The sequence below is a fragment of the Colossoma macropomum genome, unplaced genomic scaffold (assembly GCF_904425465.1).
Source record: "Colossoma macropomum unplaced genomic scaffold, Colossoma_macropomum, whole genome shotgun sequence".
Lineage (NCBI taxonomy): Eukaryota > Metazoa > Chordata > Actinopteri > Characiformes > Serrasalmidae > Colossoma > Colossoma macropomum.
Window position 1 is genome coordinate 27,926,297 of NW_023494795.1, and position 18,094 is coordinate 27,944,390.

Sequence of the window (18,094 nt, forward strand, 5' to 3'; positions counted from 1 at the left end):
CCCATTGGGTTAAAGACTGTTTTAACAGGGGGCCTTTGACTTTTGCACAGTACTGTATATGCCCAGAGTTTATTAAATACAACCTTTCATCTTCACAAAAATCGTACAATTCAACAAATTACTTGTCCAAGATTAGGATGTGTGGTGTAAATCAGTCAGACCAAAATCTCTTACATCAGTTAGTGTTCAATTCAGAATATGAATGGGCAAAACAAGTAACCTTAGTGAGTCTGAATGTGGCCTGATAGTTGGCGTTAGGCATGCTGGTTCTACAGTGACTGAAATGGCTGTCATCCTGGGCTTTTCATGCCAGATTGTCAAGGATTTATCAAGAATAGTGCGAAGAAAAAAAAACTACCAGTGATCAGTAACAGACAGGTGGGTTGAAAACAGCTTGTGGATCAGAGGGCTAAAAGAAGAATGGTGAGCACTGTGCAAGTAAACAGACAGGCTACAACCTGGCAAATCACATCTGAATTCAATATCAGTGTGAAGAATAAATCTCAGAACTCAGATCTATCAGATTTTGTCCCAGAGCCATAGCTAAAGACCATGGCAGATGCAGGTGCTGGCAGCCAATAACAAGAAAGCATATCTGCAACGAGTACAAGCCCAAAAAACAACTAAACCAAAACTAAAAAGTTGTCTGATCTGACAAATCCAGGTGCCATTGCATCATGTTGATATAAGCATAAGAATCTGGTGCAAGCAACACAAACCCATGAAGCCATTTCGCTTACTGTCAACAATACAGGCTGGTCTTGGAAATGGGATGGTGCGGAGAAGGTTTTTCCAGAACCTATCAGCACACCTGATACCTGCTGAAAAACAGTGGAATGGCTCAGTGTATCTGAACATCACTGCTGACCAAATTCATCCCTTCCCACATGGACTCTTCCAGCATGAGAATGCACCATATTAAAAGGCACATATATCCAAACAAAGGGGTCCAGGGACACGACGGCAAGTTTTCATTGCTTTGGTGATCTGCAGAGTACCTGGATTTAAACCCTATTAAGCATTTTTGAGAAAAGGTTATTCACAGCAAGACCGTGCAGCCATCAAATTTGCAGCAACTGTACAAAAGCAGACACTTCCGCATGGTACAATATTTTTCCAGCATCCTGTAGAAGCCAATTCCAGGTAAGTTTATGCTGTCTGCAAGCCAAAATAAATTACACTAGATAGGTGTACCTAATAAACTCACAATCCAGTCTAGAACAGCTGACAGATTAAGCAGCTATTCATCATCATGTCAGCCACGAAAAACCCAAGACAAGAACAAAATAAAATGGCATAAATGCCAGAACAGGTTGATAGTAATGGAGAGCGTACAAAGCCTGAAAAATCTACACCTTTAAATTATTTAACCTTTAAAATAATGTCTCCTCTTGCTCAGCCGGGCTCTCCTGAAGTCAGGTTAAACTCACTTTAACTAAAGCATGACAGATTCTGAATGATTTTTACACACTGTGCTGGCTGTGTACTTCCACACAGACGAAGGTAAGCACGTCACTCACCATCATAGCAGCAAAACCCTTTAGCTTGAGGAGATGAGCACACTGGCAGCGTGAAAGCCTGCAGCTGAGGCTGAGAATGAGTCTTTGTGCTGCTGTTAATCTCCATGATGGTGTTTGCCAGCAGTTATGTAAAATAAATTACGTTGAACGGATCGATATGTGATCCATCGAGGAGTTAAGTGCCGTGCTCTGGCAGGTGGCTCTGCCTCAGAAAGCTCCTGTCAGTGCTGGATGCGTAAATAAGACGGAACTAAATCAGCTACAGTTTCATCCTACCTAGGGATGGGTAACATTAGGATTTTATCAATACCAATATCTATACCAATACTGCTTATCTATATTGATACTCTTACTGATACTACTCTCCATAAGACATGAAAAGATGTGAAAAAAGTCTAAATGAAGAGACATGAAAGGTCTGTGGTCTTCTCCCTAAAGATGAAAATATTAATAACCATAAGTAATACATAATTGGTTACCCTTGGTTGCCAGGACAGCTCACACCAAGTTTAAACTTGGGTGACCCAGTAGTTAGCAATTTATGCTATGCTAGCTACCAAATTTTAATGCAGTAGTCTCACTTTAATACTTCTACCTCCCTCTGACATGCTGATTTGGGCTTTCAAAATATCCTAAATATTCTTTTATTGCTGAAAACATTTTCTGATGAGGACATTTAGACTATCAAACTATTCTACCTTAACACAAGCTTCCTTCCTGCCAGCTTCTTGGTTAAATTTTCCCATTCCACCTTAAGATGATGCAGCAGTTATTATTATAACCCCCGAGGCGACAGCATGTAACTGCTGCACCATTTAAGGCAGAATGGGAAAATTCAAACAAGAAGCTGGCAGGTAGGAAGTTAACTTCAGCTTTGTAGTTTAAATGCTGGTAGTATTTCTTGATAAGATGATTTAAGCTACCAGAATATCCTACTCAGAGTTTTATGTAAGGAACTGCCTATAAATATGCACTACGGTAGGATGTTTTGACAAGGTAGCACAATTCAACACTGGTAGTCAGCTTTTGTCACATGGAGCTGAGCACCCCTCCCGAAGATCCAACCTAGCACGAACCATTTAAAAAAAACACCAGCTATGCAGAATTAATTAATGTTACACAAATACCGATAGCAGCACTGTTTGTCCAGGAGCTTAACAGTATTTTGGTACTGAGCAGTCAGGAGCCGGTACTAATTTAGTACTGGTTATCGATACCCATCGCTAATCCTATCATAACTTACACAGACAACCAGACAAGGTCTCCAGCACAGCACCTTTTGAGCCATATTGGTACCACATTCCTCCAATAACTCTTTCACCATGGTTGGTTTTGTTCTGGTTGTTCCTGCCTCAAGCCCACACACTTTCCCTTCCACACTGTCAAAGAGCACTTGAAAACATGAGGGCTTCTGCGATAGCTCATTGTGTCTCTGAAACATTCACATAACACATGCGGTCTGAACAGGTGCACACAGCAATCGGTCAACTGGGGTGGTAGGGGGTGGGGGGGATGTAGGGGGTGAAGGGTTTGACATAGATCCCAAAAATTTGTCAGCAAAATTGGGTTTAAATTGCAGTGTCCACTTGGCATTAGAGAATTCTGCTGTAAATGTTCAAAATCGTTTGAATGTACATGCACAAACATCACATAATGAGTACACAGAGCTGGAATGGTCCGCTCCACTGAAGCAATGGTTCCTAATCCCACTTCCAGCTTATTTATCTAAAGTCATTCACAAGAGTGAATGTAGCACTGGGAGTCGTACACAGGGACTCTTATTTTGGTTCTGGATTTATCTATTGCGTGCTTCTTATATACGGTCACTGGTGTGCTAGACAGAAGACTGAGCCGTACCTCCCAGTGTGTGGGACAGTGTTGTTACCCACTATGCTATCCATTCAAGTGAGTATAAAGAAGGTAATTTCCATCAATAGTGACTACGCATGTTGCAATTGTCAGTGGTAATCCAATATTTAAGCAATAATAACAATAAGTTAAGGGCAGTCCTTAAAACCAGACTGAACCAAAGCTCTACAGAAACCAAAGATTCAAGTTTGTTGAAAGTGGCTGATAATTTTTTTTCCTAAGACAGATGCAGTCCAAAATCAACAGATGTCATTACTAGTCAACAGGGTTTTTATTTGGTTTGTACTGTGAAGTGCTTACAATGGTACATTAAGGGCACTAGTTAGCAGCAGCTTGGCTAAAGTGCTTTTTTTGTTTCTTCCTGAGGTGTTTATCATGTTTTTGTCTACAACAGACAAAACTACAATACACAAGAATGAACCATCATTTTAAGCACCAAACAGTTCCAAACACAAGTGTTGAACCGTCAACTGTGAGAACATTGCCTTAGTGCGGTGAAGTGATTAATGATTGATTAGACATTGCATTACATGGGTGTCTCAATAGGTATAATAGCTGTTCTCTGTTTGTGTTCACTGTTGTGTTCCTACATAGACATGCGGCTGAGAGGAGCATGTGCTGTGCATGTACGCTGTGTCGACACACGCTGGCTGATGAAAATTTCATCAAAGGATTGAGGCAGCTTTGAGTCCCAACCAAGGGAGGACACTGACAGCCAGCAGAGCCACAATTTAAAAAACTACCCAGCTTGCAATTCTCACTGATCGTCTCTAGTCCAACTCCTCCCCACTTTCCATTAGCACCACCAACAAAACCAAATACAGCATTAGTGTTGCACGCTCTAATAGCGGGCAGTGCAATGACACATTACTTGATGCCATTTCTATTGCTAAGTGATCTGTACCATATCAGATCATCCATGCTGAACTTGCAAACCTTCTCACCAAGGTACGAAGCACACTAAACAGAGGCATACAGGTGGGGATAGGGCTGGGTTTCAAACTTTCGTTCAAGTGTTTCCAATAGTGCTCGACCCATAAAATGGTGTGTCGATATTATCGGCCGATTAGAGCTAGATGCAGATAAATCAGTATCGGTGTTCATAACAACCAATTAACAATTGAAACCGAGGCAGAAGACAAATCCTTCAAGCATGTTATGAGTGTGGTCGTTGCATAGTTTGTCCATCAGAGAGCACCCTGCAACTTCCCCGGTGGCAACACAGATGTATTTGGAATGCCACAAATCACAACAATCAGCTGACCCAAGCTGAGTTGAATAGATTTTTCCCCAAAAAAGAGGCTATGAGCATTCATGGTAAGTTCATATTTGTCACGTGAAATACATTAGATCACAGTGTGAAACCCAAAAGCTGCAAGTTTACTGCATTATGTCATGTTATCTTGGTGATGACTGTTAAATAACTACAGATAACAAATGTTATGGAAAATATTTGTTTATGTTATGTATTTCTGAAGAAGAAAAAAAGGCTGATATATCAGACATATCAGATTTTTAAATCCTCAAATATTGAAATCGGTATGGGTCTTAAAAATCCTACAACAGTCGGGCTCTAGTTTCTAATTTAGATTCCAATACAGATACCTTGATTTTGTTACTGATGCCTGTGATATTTTTTTAAATTAGCAACAGAAAGTGGGTGCGGCTTAAACCAGAAATTAGTGTGATGTGCTGGAAGTGGGCATAGTTATTGACCCCATAGAACTGCACTAACCAAGAAATGATAACATACACACAGTTAACCACAATTATTTAAGTGCCAGTTAATCATCAGCTAAAATTTCATGACTGACTTGTCTTTCCTATTAGAATGTAAAGCTCCTCCATTGCCGCTCGTGCTGTCTGTTAGCTGTTAACATTAATGCCACATAGGAAACTGTGTCACTACCACACAATCTCTAGGAGAAACACAGATACACATACTAAACCAGGGTATGGATAGCTCTGTGCTGCACCGCGCCGTTACAAACCGCACTGTCTGGTGGAAACGAGCTTCTTACATACTGTAGGCTCTAAACTTACTCCCTTGGCTCTTAAAGTGGTTATGTCACTTCATGGAGGCTGAGGGAGATAGGGGCTCACTCACTCTCTTCCTCTGTGAGTAGTAGTGCAGTAGCACTGAGCTGCAGCGAAGGGCTGGGGGTCTCCAGAGGTCCACAGCTGCCCACACACCACCAAAGTGAACTGTGTCAGACATCAATACGTTATGGTAATGCATTTTACACATTAAGGGAGTAACAATGCATCGTGACATTGTGATAATCTGATGCAAAACTGTCAATACATGTAGTGGAGAATGGGCATCCCATTAATTTCACCTCAAATGCAACTGCAATGTTTGAACTCTGCAGTTCATAAACAAGAAGCACCATTAAACAACTACAACACACTACAGCATCTTCATTATTAAGCTGTGCAACAACATGGATACAGTCAGCAATTTTCTTCATTTGAATTTTGTTCAAATATTATGAGAATACCAAATCGTGAACTCAGTATTGAGAATCAAATCGAAATGTGGGCCAAGTGTACCATTTCTCCTCTACTACACATCCTCAGCATTAATCAAACTGCAGCTCAAAACTAACGGACTTAACTTTTGGTTACATTGTACGTTCTTGTGCATGTACAGTGACAACGTGCACTGTCTATAACAATGATTCAATAATGATTCTTTAGGAATTCTTAATTAATACATCATGATGTCTCAAATTTCACCACAATTGAATTATTTTGGTATGCTTTGCAATATTTTTTTTTCAAATACTAAATATACAAATGTGACAGAAAAATACTGCTTATATTTACACAGTAGTGAAATATAAACAATAAAAACAACACATTAAAAAAAAGACAATGAATTTCATGTTAGCCAGTCAGCAGATCCTTTTTCGGGTATTATTAACATTCACGGTGCAGTAGAATTGGCACCATCAGATGCATTTTTACATGCCTAACTTCACATGAAGTAAACTACATTTTTATGCAGCGTTTCTTTTCGTACTCTCCGCAAGCTGTAAGAAGCCACATTCCTTCAATTTTTCTACAACACCTCAGCCAGTTCAGAACACATGTTCATGAATAAAGAAATACTGTCTCGCTATTCAGACTGATTTAGGCTGCTTTCACACCTAGTTTGTTCACTAAAGTCTGTGCCACAGTTTGGGTTTTATGACATTGTGAGTCTTTTTCATTTGATTCAGTTGGTTGCAATGGCTAAAGTGCACCAAATTATACACATGGGCAGGAATCCGGCGGGGATACAGGCATGCTGTTACTTTCACAGTTACCTCCATTAGTGCCATAAAAGAACCAATTTTTATTTTAGGTCACTGACTCCTGGCCCAACCTATCAAAATAAATAAATAATTAAAAGTCAAATGCTTCACTACTGCTTATCTGCCATTATTAGCAGCAGCTCATGCTGCAAGAATATCATCTGTAAAGAGTCAAATGTAAAAACAGGCAGATTACAGGGGCAGTAAAGTGCTGATGTGCTCCTACAAGAAGGGAAAACCACGCTGCATTCCCTTGTTTTTGGCGTGGACCACTGTAAGAATGTTCCTACCAGCAGCGAACTGAACTTGAGTCCACTTGGACATGGACAGAGACTTATGTTTTTGGAGGACAACGTAGAGGCGGATGTTGTGCCAAACATATAATATCATAATACTTTGGGATATTTTCTCAACACACGGTATGCATCACAATATTTGCTGTTTCTGAGGACCAGAAGTGTCAAAGGCCATCAAAAACTAAAAGGTTTAACATACTGCAGTAATGAACAGAAGTATTTACACACTTTTACTATAAAACATGCAGATGGTCAGTGTTCTTTAGGTTCTGATGTTATCCACAATATACTCAGTACTCAGAAAAGTATATTGACAATGTGATGTTGTTATTTTTCACAATGATATTTATATCGTCCACCACTAGAACAGTGGCTCGGTTGTTGGTGCTCACGCAAGTACAAGCGAAGTGTTCACAGCAAACAAGACAGACGTGAAGGCACCCTCAGAAACAGTGCACAAGACCTTTTCTCCAGCATTATGAACAAATCCCACATCCGCCTATAAATGGTGTAAATTTTAGAGTAACCAATGATTTATAGATAGAAAGACTACAGGAACCCCACTTTCTAGGAACATAATGCAATAAATAAGAAATAAATCTGCAAACTTCAGCAGGGTTACAGATCTAATGATGTAAGGGAAGAAAATATTTGGCAAACAGGAAACTGACTGCACCAGCTTCTGCAGTGAAACAGTATGGCCTGCCATCACAAGCAGGAAATGTCTAATAAATCAGGCTGCCATAAAGGAAGTGATGTCTTTCTTCCAGTACGCAGGTCACCTGTAACTCAGTTTAATGGCCTTCTTCTATTGTCCAAGCGCGAGCATTTTCTTTGCTCCAGAAATTCTTAAAAACATTTTGCAAGCAAAACTCTGGACATTAAAAAGATACAGGGCTGCAATTATGCATCTGTGCCCTAGAATTTCAACCATCTTCATCTGTAAGCTCGTGATTAAAGAGTCAATTAAAAGTACGCTGCAGTTGCAGCAGAGAGAGGAATGTCTACCCATGGGGACCATCCTCGGGACGCCGAGGCAGGACTGCAGCACCTAAGCAGCATCCTCCCTCTATACAGCCTCTCAAAAACCTCTGATGGATGACCATGGGCTGCTACTGAAGGGTGGCCTCACTTCCACCGAAAGGCAATTTCAAGACTGTATAAGCATAATCCTTTACACTGTGCTTCGCTCCCCACTGGAACCTTTACAACAGACATTCAGAGTGGAACTGGATCGTTTCATCAGGGGCAGACAGCACTTTATTTGTTTCAGTAAGACCGTTTAATTAATACTAAACAGCATAAGGCAGATACACCAGTGGGAATAGGACTGTTATTAGCCACTGAGAGCCAGTGATGGGTGTTTGCCCAAGAGCTTGAAGTCAAAGACAAGCTTGCGCCATCGTTTGGCTTTTTAATTTACCAGAGCAGGCACAGAGCACTCTCTGTGCGCGCCAGCCGCTGGAATATGCTAACAGTGAAAAGGTGGGGGGAGCCTCGGCGGCATGTGTGAGCGGGGGCTTGTTTAGTTTGGCTCAACGTCCGGGCAGGCAGCCGGACTGCCTGCAGTAGAAGGACCCTGGGCCTCCAAGCCTCATCTAAGAGGTGCATTGTGCCTTGCCAATTCTAAATGTCACCCACTGATTAACAGACACTACCACACAGGGCTTAGAGAAACATTACATCCAAGGCTGTCATGTCTGCAGCTGAATAAGGGGGAAAAAAAGGGACCCAGCCGATATGAAAACTGAGACCAACACTGATTTTAAGGATTTAAAATAACAACAAAAGCCATGAACAGTTTGGAATCACTATTCCAATGCTTATAATGAAAGTAATTCTATTACATAAAATAGATTTTGTTGTAGGCATGTGTACAAAAGGATTCTAATGAGCAAGTGCTGTCCAACTTCACATGTAGGACCCTAAGAAAGCTGAATTATATCAAGAATGAAACCATAATTAATAATTTAATTTCCACAATGCCTATTATTTAAAGTGGTGACCAAATATTGATGCCAATAAATCAGAATTTCCAGTATATTATTATATATAAGCTAACACGCTAGTTACCATACAGTGGTACAGTACAACACGTATGTATTGTAGTGTATTGTACATATAGTACAGTATTGTACTATATGTGTTTATCTATACACACACACACACACACACACACCTTTTGTTATCTAGTTTATAATGTTTAAATCTACATCATAAGTCATTATTGTATAAAAAAAAGACCATTGATATGAATAGCAATTACAAACACTGGAGTAATACTAGCCCATATGTTTTAACATGGTCAAAAGTTTAACAGACTTGTAGTTGCAAACTATGCATGGCCAAAACGATTCTTTTTAATTTTTTTAACTATTTCATAAACTCAAATAAACATGCAAAAACTGAAAGTATACAGTATAAACAGTGTAACATGACAGGAAGAGTTTCCTAAAATTCCTAGCAGTTTTGTGGGCTTCTATTAATTAGCGCACATCAGAAAGAGGTGTCTGTGTATTACAATCTAAAACAAGCCACACAGTATCAATGCTTCATCGGTGGGATTTTCATCAATACCGATAAAGCCGTGGAACCTCAACATGAGACAATATTACCAGCCAAGTCAATCCCTACAAAAAACACGAGGCTTGTTCCAGCCTCCTGGAGCCAAGATGCCAGCTTCTATTCAGTTTACATATCGCATCTTAGACGATTAGTGTACTTCAACGTGTTCGGATCTGGCAAATCCAAAGCCAACCACTGTATGTACTCGTGCATTTACATACCTCTTTGCCTGAGAGATAATAGGCGGACAGCAGTCCTCCGACGAAGCGGATGTTCACTTCAAAGACTGAGATTTCTGCATTCTGAGAGGAATAAAAGCAGGAAGAGAGGGAGAGAAAGAGAAAGACAAAAGCAAAGGTGATTATCTAAGCTTATATAGAAATGCTGCCACTGAGTCACTACAAACTGCAGCTGGCACAAGATATGAGCATGTGTGCATGTGTTTGTGTGTGGGGTTCAAACGTAGTGTTTTCAAGTACATAAAGCAACAAGAGCAGAGAGCAGATGGAGCTCTTCAGGGAAAGACCATATACACAAAGAAGCTCCCGGCACAAAGCCATACTCCGGTTAGGATATTTCCTGAGACCCTGTGAAATCATCATCACTGGTTAAAGAGGTTCCCTAAAGCGCATACATACAAAACACAGCGGAACTCACACAGCGTAGAGAGTTACAACAGGGTGGAGATATTCAAAAAAAAAAGAATAAAGTGCTCAGTTCTGAGTACATTATTCCTACCACTAGGGATGTGCATTTCGACTAATGGAGACTCGCAGTTCTCGACATGCATTTCTTCCTCTTTAGTGGATATGCGCCAACATGTTAATTTGCCATATATTTTGACTGTTTCTGGATCTAATGTTAACATCAGCCTAGGCTCTTTACCATCAAAAATTGCTCTGCTTCTGCCTTCTCAGTCATGTCCTTAACAATAGGTCCTTGGCAACACACCCACTTTAGGGCACTTGTGTTTTGGAGTAGCAAAGTATAACATACTTACTCTCAAATACGAGCAAAACTTTCAGGTTTTACAATTCTGTTAAAAGAAATTCCCCATTTCCATGAACTGTTAGCCTGTTTATTTTCTCTTCACATGAAGAAACAACAAATAATCTGATAGCCGAGTAATGATTTTGTTATATAAATACAGTCATGTCAAACAGTTACCAAGTATTTGAGTACGAAGACACACCACTAACCACTGCATATGCCTACTTTCTTGTTGTGTAGCCATACTCAATTACAGCAAGGTACAGGATGTTTAACTGTATTTCCTATAAAGGTGTACTTTGTAGTTCTACTATTACAGACTGTAGTCCATCAGTTTCTCTGCATACTTTGTTAGCCCCCTTTTACCCTGTTCTTCAGTGGTCAGGACCCCCATGGACCCTTACAGGGCAGGTACTATGAGTGTTAGATCATCCTCAGCACTGCAGTAACACTGACGTGGTGGTGGTGTGTTAGTGTGTGTTGTGCTTGTCTGAGTGGATCAGACACAGCAGTGCTGCTGGAGTTTTTAAACACTTCAGTGTCACTGCTGGACTGAAAATAGTCCAACAATCAAAAATATCCAGTCAAAAGTGTCCTGTGGGCAGCGTCCTGTGACCACTGATGAAGGACTAGAGGATGATTAGCTCATACAGTACAGCAAGAGATGAGCTATCGCCTCTGGCTTACATCTACAGGGTGGACTAACAACGCAGGTGTGTCTAATAGAGTGGACAGTGAGTGGACACAGTGTTTAAAAACTCCAGCAGCACTGCTGTGGCTGATCCACTCGTACCAGCACAACACACACACTTTTTGGAACAAAAATGTAAGCTATCTATTAGCTGTAAACTTGAATTCTTTCAAACCATGAGGCAGACTTTTAGACCTCTATCAGCAAAAGCAAAAAACAGCCCTTTTCCAAACCTTCTTTATTATGCAACGTCCTTAAAGATGACTTTCACTGAAACAGGAATCTATGTTTCCCCCCAACAGCTGCAGCGTTGTTCATGTTCTACTGAAAGAATTTCAACAGCATCACAGCTCTCTGTTATTCCACTGTTTCACCCAAGGTGAAGGCCATGTGCAAGTTCCATTGCCTAGATTTGCATTACAGAGGATCCCTAAGGCCCTCCCTTGAGTGCAGCAGGGTGCGATGTGAGGACTGCTGGCTTGAAATTCAATACACATTTCAAGGGAAGCCATGGTTCAAGATTTCAAGAGGAAAAGCCAAGAAGCTGAAGTTGGAGGAGTTGCTTTTATTTGTGAAAAAACAATTAAGGCGCGATTTCAGCCTTTGCCGCTCTTCAGATGGAGCAGTTAGCAGCTTCGCGCAAGCACTTCACAAGCTCGATGCAGTAAGGATGTTTTGACAGGTGACTTCACTGCTCACACAGGGATTCTAATGACAAGCTCTGGAGTCACTTGGGACAACAGAAGCACCTGCTCGCTTGCAACTGTTATTATGGGTAGATGAAACACGCAAATATTTACCAAGAAACCAGTGAGCAGACACTTTAACTACACTGTGACATCGCTGAAGCCTTTCTGGTCCATCAAATTATACCCACTCGGCAGAAGCACAGCATTTACATATGAAATAAAACTCTTTAATCCACATGGTTGACATTTTCTAATATGCTGACACACCTGATCTGCTATCAGATCACCTTATATTTTATGCTGGAACAGCTGAGAAAGAGTACAGCAGGGAATTTTGGATTGGGATGCTGACGTCATGTCAGTGGTGTGCTGTCAGAAATATAGGGGAGGACTATAGTGGAGCACAGGGAACAACCTAATGCAGGGCACAATTTAACATGGATTTGTTAAAGAAGGTCAAGCAGCGTGTGCTTCTGGCCACATTAGCACATTTCCTAGCCGCGGTCTCCCACCAAAATTCAGAGCGATTCGTCAGCGTTTTAAAGAGATCTGTGCCAAATAGGTGTTTTTTTTCAACACAAGTTGCTGAGCTGTTTGTGTAAATCACAAAATCCAACCTTATATTACTTTAATTACCATCTTGTTGCCTATAACGTAGCACCGCTTTGAAGCAAGTGAAAAGCTCACAGCAAAGGCTAGTTAGGCTTACAGCCTCTGTACTGCGGGGGATAATTGTAACACAGTGTTACAACTTAAGTAGATAAAGACAAAAAAGTACATTTTGTGTACACAAATTTTAAAATGAAAAAGAGAAACATCTGAAAACAGGGTTTTTCATCTACTTTATTAGTATTGTTCAGATGTTAGTATTTTGGTTTTAAATAAGTATTTTAACAAAATTGACATTAACAGCTGGTAAAGCTGTATTTATTCAGAAACAACATGCAATATGTGCGATGTTTTTATTTGCTGCCCTACACTGGACAAAAAGTACATTTTTGTCATTGACACACAGCCTTATGCCAGTATATAATTTAATGTGTGTGTATCTATCAGTATTATATATTATATATATATATATATATATATATATATATATATATATATATATATATATTTATTTATTTATTTTTAATTACAACATATAATTATATTGAATTAACTTCGTTTGTACTAATTCATCTGACTCTTCTAGCATTTGTTATACTGACCCTCTGTCTCTTAAAATTAACCCCACCCATATGGTAAACTGTAACATTGTGCTTCCCATCATTTTCAGTGTAATTGTACATTATTCAAACTTAAATATTTTTATTCAACAAAAAGCAAGATGTGTTAGGTTGTGCCCCACTCTCCCCTACAATATACTTGGTATATAACTGGTCTCTCAGAGCGAGAATCTGATTATGAGAGTCTGATTATGTATTTTTGTTGTATACTTTTTGCATATATGTTATCTTCAGATTTTAAGCTTTTAGCATTAACTGATTTAATAAAGATCTTTAATGAAAATCAAAAAACTTAAGTGACAACACATTTCGGTAATAAATTATTTCACATCTCATTTTGGTTTCTTCTCTTCATATAATGCACCCAAACAACTTTCCCCATGCACAAAAACTCCAGACTGCTGAACATGTTCAAATGAGTTCCATAGCCACATGCCCTATGTGCGAGTGTATTTACATATTTTTTTGTCATTATAGCACAGTCACTTTGGAATTCAGTGTGAAATTATGTAGTGTTACATTTTCATAATTTTACAACTCATCTAAACCATTTTAACTGCATGGAAAACCCTTACCTAAAAATAATGTGTCTAAGTTTAACAAACTGTAGTTAAAACTTCACCGTATTGAAAGCTAGATCTAAAATCTGAGCTTGGTGACCACCGGTCTAGAAAAATAAAACATAACTTGCACAGAAAAATTACGGAACTTAGTGTGACGTGATCCTTTCTGGTGCATTAGGGTCGTTCTTATGAAATTGCCTCAAGCTCTGTCTATAAATATGAGTGTCATAATGATTATACAGATACTCATGATTTATTAGATCATCCAGTTCTCTATTAGGCACAGCAATCATTTTAATGATTTATTTTTCAAATTTTAAAGGCTTTTTTTTTTTTTAACCCCAATTCTCATTACCACCTATGAGCACCTAGTGTCCACCTTTTCGTTTCTCATTACCAATATTTATCACTTTGTTGCTTTTTTTTTTTAAAGGCAAAAATAGGTTTGCATTACTTTTAAATGTTAAATCTCTTTGTTTTCTTGTAAGCTCTAAGGAGGTAAACCAAAACAACAAAATGTTGTGGTAATTAACCCTCCCTTGTGTTGGAAAAACAGCTGTGATTATGTTGCGCTAATTAAACAAAATGACAAAAAAAATGCATGTTTTAATAATTAAAGTCAAACAACAGTATAGAGATTGTGAAATGAAACAATGGGGGGACTGTTTGCAGACTTATCTTAATCTACTTGAAATCAATTTCAAATAAATCAAATCATTATTCAGGTTTCAGATTTTTTTTCAAATAGTCTTCTGTTCAGCTCTGCAATGGAATGGTGACCTGTCCAGATGACTGATGGGATAGGCTCCAGCCGCCCCCCCGCAACCCAGAAGGATAAGCGGCTTAGAAAATGTGTGTGTGTGTTCTGTTCATGAGAATATACCATTAATAGTATAAAGTAAAGTATATTTTATGTTTGTATAGTACTACTATGACTACTACTATGTATGTACTACCTTACAGAGCACTGGTATCGGGTTAGTACTCAGTATCAGCATTCAGGTATCAGCAGTGGGAAAGAAAAAGCTGGATGGGCGCATCCCTAAAAATGATGCTGGGCAATCTTTTATCATGTCACATCATCCATGTGTTTAATATATACTGCAAGACATATCCCAATTACAACATGTGGAAATGTAATCTCAATTCAGCATTCAGAGCTACTGCAGCGCGACATTTCATATCTATATTGTGCAGCCTGAATAAAAAGTGCATATGTTCAAGTAACAGCCCTGAGGGCCTTCTTTATTAGGAAGCTATTTGGAAGAAAGGGAGATGTACTCTACTGGCCAGAATGCTGAAAACCTGTCTGCCATGTTAAAGAGTGGAAGAGGTCAGCAGGGAAGATGTGGAGAATCCAGATGAAGCTAAAGCAGGGCCGTGGAGCTCAGACGAATTCTGCAAAGATGTAATTATTTATTTAACTGCACAGCTGTGCCAGTGCTTGCATAGCAATGCAAAAACTAATCATGGCTCCTAGCGAGAACAAAGGTGCGCGCACGCACACACCTGTCTGACTTGGGCGCACTAGAAACATAAGCTTAACAACTACAGACGTGAATGTGGTGCAACCCAAAAAAGTAAAGTCATCTGCAAGAACATCAGTACACAAATGAGGCTTCGGCTGAAAAGCAGAAAGGAACCTCGCTGGCCTCCGCTTTCTAGTCCAAGTTTCCCCTCCAGCAAAGCTTCTTTATGAAAAGGGATGGAATTTACTATTTATATCCCTTTGTGAGCAGGTTGCTCGGCCCGCTGGCAGCGAAAACGTCTCACTGCTGTAGCTCTGAAATGTTATCTCTCTCAGGTTTGTGTCGAGTCGCTGTGTGCACTCATTACAGCACAGCGGCCTTTGCTCTGACAGTGACTGTGTGTTTAGGTAATACATTCAGCTTTTGTTCCTCCTCTGGCCTTTCAGAAGGACACCACAGAGTCAGAGGCCTAGATAAGACTTTCCTCTGAGGGTGCTGACTGGGTGAAACAAACATAAACTTGACTCCAGGTCCAGGTCAGTCTGATAAAAGTCTGATATGTCAGCTTTGATAAGCGTAGACCCTGTTGCTGTCTCCATGGGCAAAAGACCACCCGCTGCCCATCAGCATGTTCCGCTTCATATGAATCAAATTTAAAGTTTTGATATCTGAAGGCTGACAAAGGGACAAGGTGATGGACATCAGGAAAAAAAATGAAAGTTCCAAGTCCAGCCTGGACCAGTCATCATGTCACTTACTACTAGAGCTGGGCCATATGGCCAAAAATGTTATCACGATAAATAAAATTCATATCATTCGATATCGATACATACCCCGATAAATGTCAAATCATTATTTCTTTCAAGTTTGAAGGCTGATTTTTGCTCCTGGGTGGTTAATTGTTGCTTTAAACTATCCTTTATGGTCGGAACACGACAAACACTCAAACAGTGGAACCTTTCACAGATCTGTCATGGGAGAGTGGGAGAAAGTGTCTGGTGAGCTGTTTTTACCAGCTGGAAAAGCATGGCTATTTTGTAATAGTCATAATTTAAGAAAGAAAACAGATTATTTTTAGCTGGTGATGAGCGCTCGGCTACCCCGCTACAAATGACATCACAGTATTCAGACACCAGCTAGACGAATGGATTTCTCTATTCTATCGTAGTAGTTTAAGTGGTGAACCGCAAAATATCAACACCAGACAAACAGAGTCCTCTTTTTAGGTACGTTTAAACTGAAAGTGGTGCTTTTGTGTATGTTTGATCTACAGTATCATCAATTCTCTGTGCTGTGTGAGTGACGGATAGATAGATAGATAGCTGCTAAAAACAGCTAGCCTGGAAAGCTAGCGCTCTCCCGCTCTCTAATGCCTCACAGCTTCCTCAGTTTACTTTCGTTTAAATCAGGGCTGTAACTGACATGAACGCACTTCTTTCTTTCTATACTAAAATATGACTGCCCGAGCGCTGTAACAGCGCTGTAGTTGTGAGGACTGTGATTGTGATTTAACGCTGCTAAAGCTGGTTAGGTGTTAGGAAAGAGGTGAGTTCATTGTAGGACAGTACAGTTACACCACTGACCTCGTCACTCACACTCGGTCACAGGAGAACAGATCGCCGGTCGCTCCACTCAAACAGAGAATGTATAACTCCGCGTTTAGCCGTTGCTAAAGACTCATCTTATTCGTGGCCCCCTCCCTCTCTAATCATGTAGAAAACCTCGGAAGTGCGCCCTCTCCTTGAGACAGCAGAGTAGTGTTGCTTTCTTTGCAGCAGAAAATGCCACCAAGGCTTTCGCTAGAACGTGGGAGTGTGAGAGTGGTGTATTACATCGAACATTTATCGAACGTCGTATCGCTCTATCAAGGAAAAGTTATGTCGCAATAATTATTGTTATCGTTTTATCGCCCAGCCCTACTTACTACCTTACTAAGGGGAGCGAGCCAGACTCCTGTTTAAGGCCATATATCAATACAACAGGATCCTTTGTCCTCCCACACTGATTTACCAAGCAACTGACTATCTCTGTGTTGGTCATCAAGCAGGACTAAAGTGACCACAAGAAAGAAAAACCACTGACACCAGTTTAGATGTCAATACTTAATAGCTTAGCCATTTCCCCTTCTCTCCTCATCTTGGTCTCAGCGAGTGGTCTGAATTTAATTGGACTGTAGATAGATATCTATCTATCTATCTATCTATCTATCTATCTATCTATCTATCTATCTATATATCTACACACACACACACTATATATATATATATATATATATATATATATATATATATATATATATATAAACTCTTAACTGCTTAATTGCTGCCAACATGCACAGACTCATACTGAAGCAACTTAAACTCAAAATCGCTAAGCTTTGCATCTGATTTGGCCAACTGACATTGGTTGGATTCATTTAAAGTGGGCACAAAATGCCAAGAAACTCATGGTGCTGATGAACAAACATCTTCTAAAATAATTAGGAAAACCTCCAAACATTTGATTAACTTTTAGAAATAAACTGCTGGATATTTGTTCCATGTTTCATTCTTGTTCAAAAGAAACAAACAACATTAATCTGTTCGAATTTTCAGCTTAGTCGATCACAGACAAATGCAACAGCAGCATCGAGAAGTCCTGTGACTTATGAAGAAGAGCAAAGCAGCAGAAATAACCACATTTTTGCATCGGCTTTAAAAGGTTAAGGCTTTGTTTCGAAAAAGGACTGTTTTTGGGTCTCAGTCTTGGCTCAGTCTCGGCTAGTCATTGTTTTAGACTCGTCTTGGTCCCAACAAAGGTGGTCTCTACTACAGCCCTGCGATGTACATTTGTCTATTCAAGCAAACTTCAGACATCACTTGTCTTGATTGCTCAAACTATTCCTTTAAATGACATTCTGAGAGGGAAGCTCTGA

General features: G+C 39.8%; 1 protein-coding gene across 1 annotated transcript in view; it reads right to left on the reverse strand.

The window, feature by feature from the left end:
* Positions 1–18,094, reverse strand: part of man1a1 (mannosidase, alpha, class 1A, member 1) — a 172,546-nt gene that overhangs the window by 85,419 nt on the left and 69,033 nt on the right. The window contains exon 4 of the mRNA XM_036582092.1: positions 9,771–9,851. Coding sequence (XP_036437985.1) covers positions 9,771–9,851 — 81 coding nt within the window. The remainder of the gene's footprint in view (positions 1–9,770; positions 9,852–18,094) is intronic.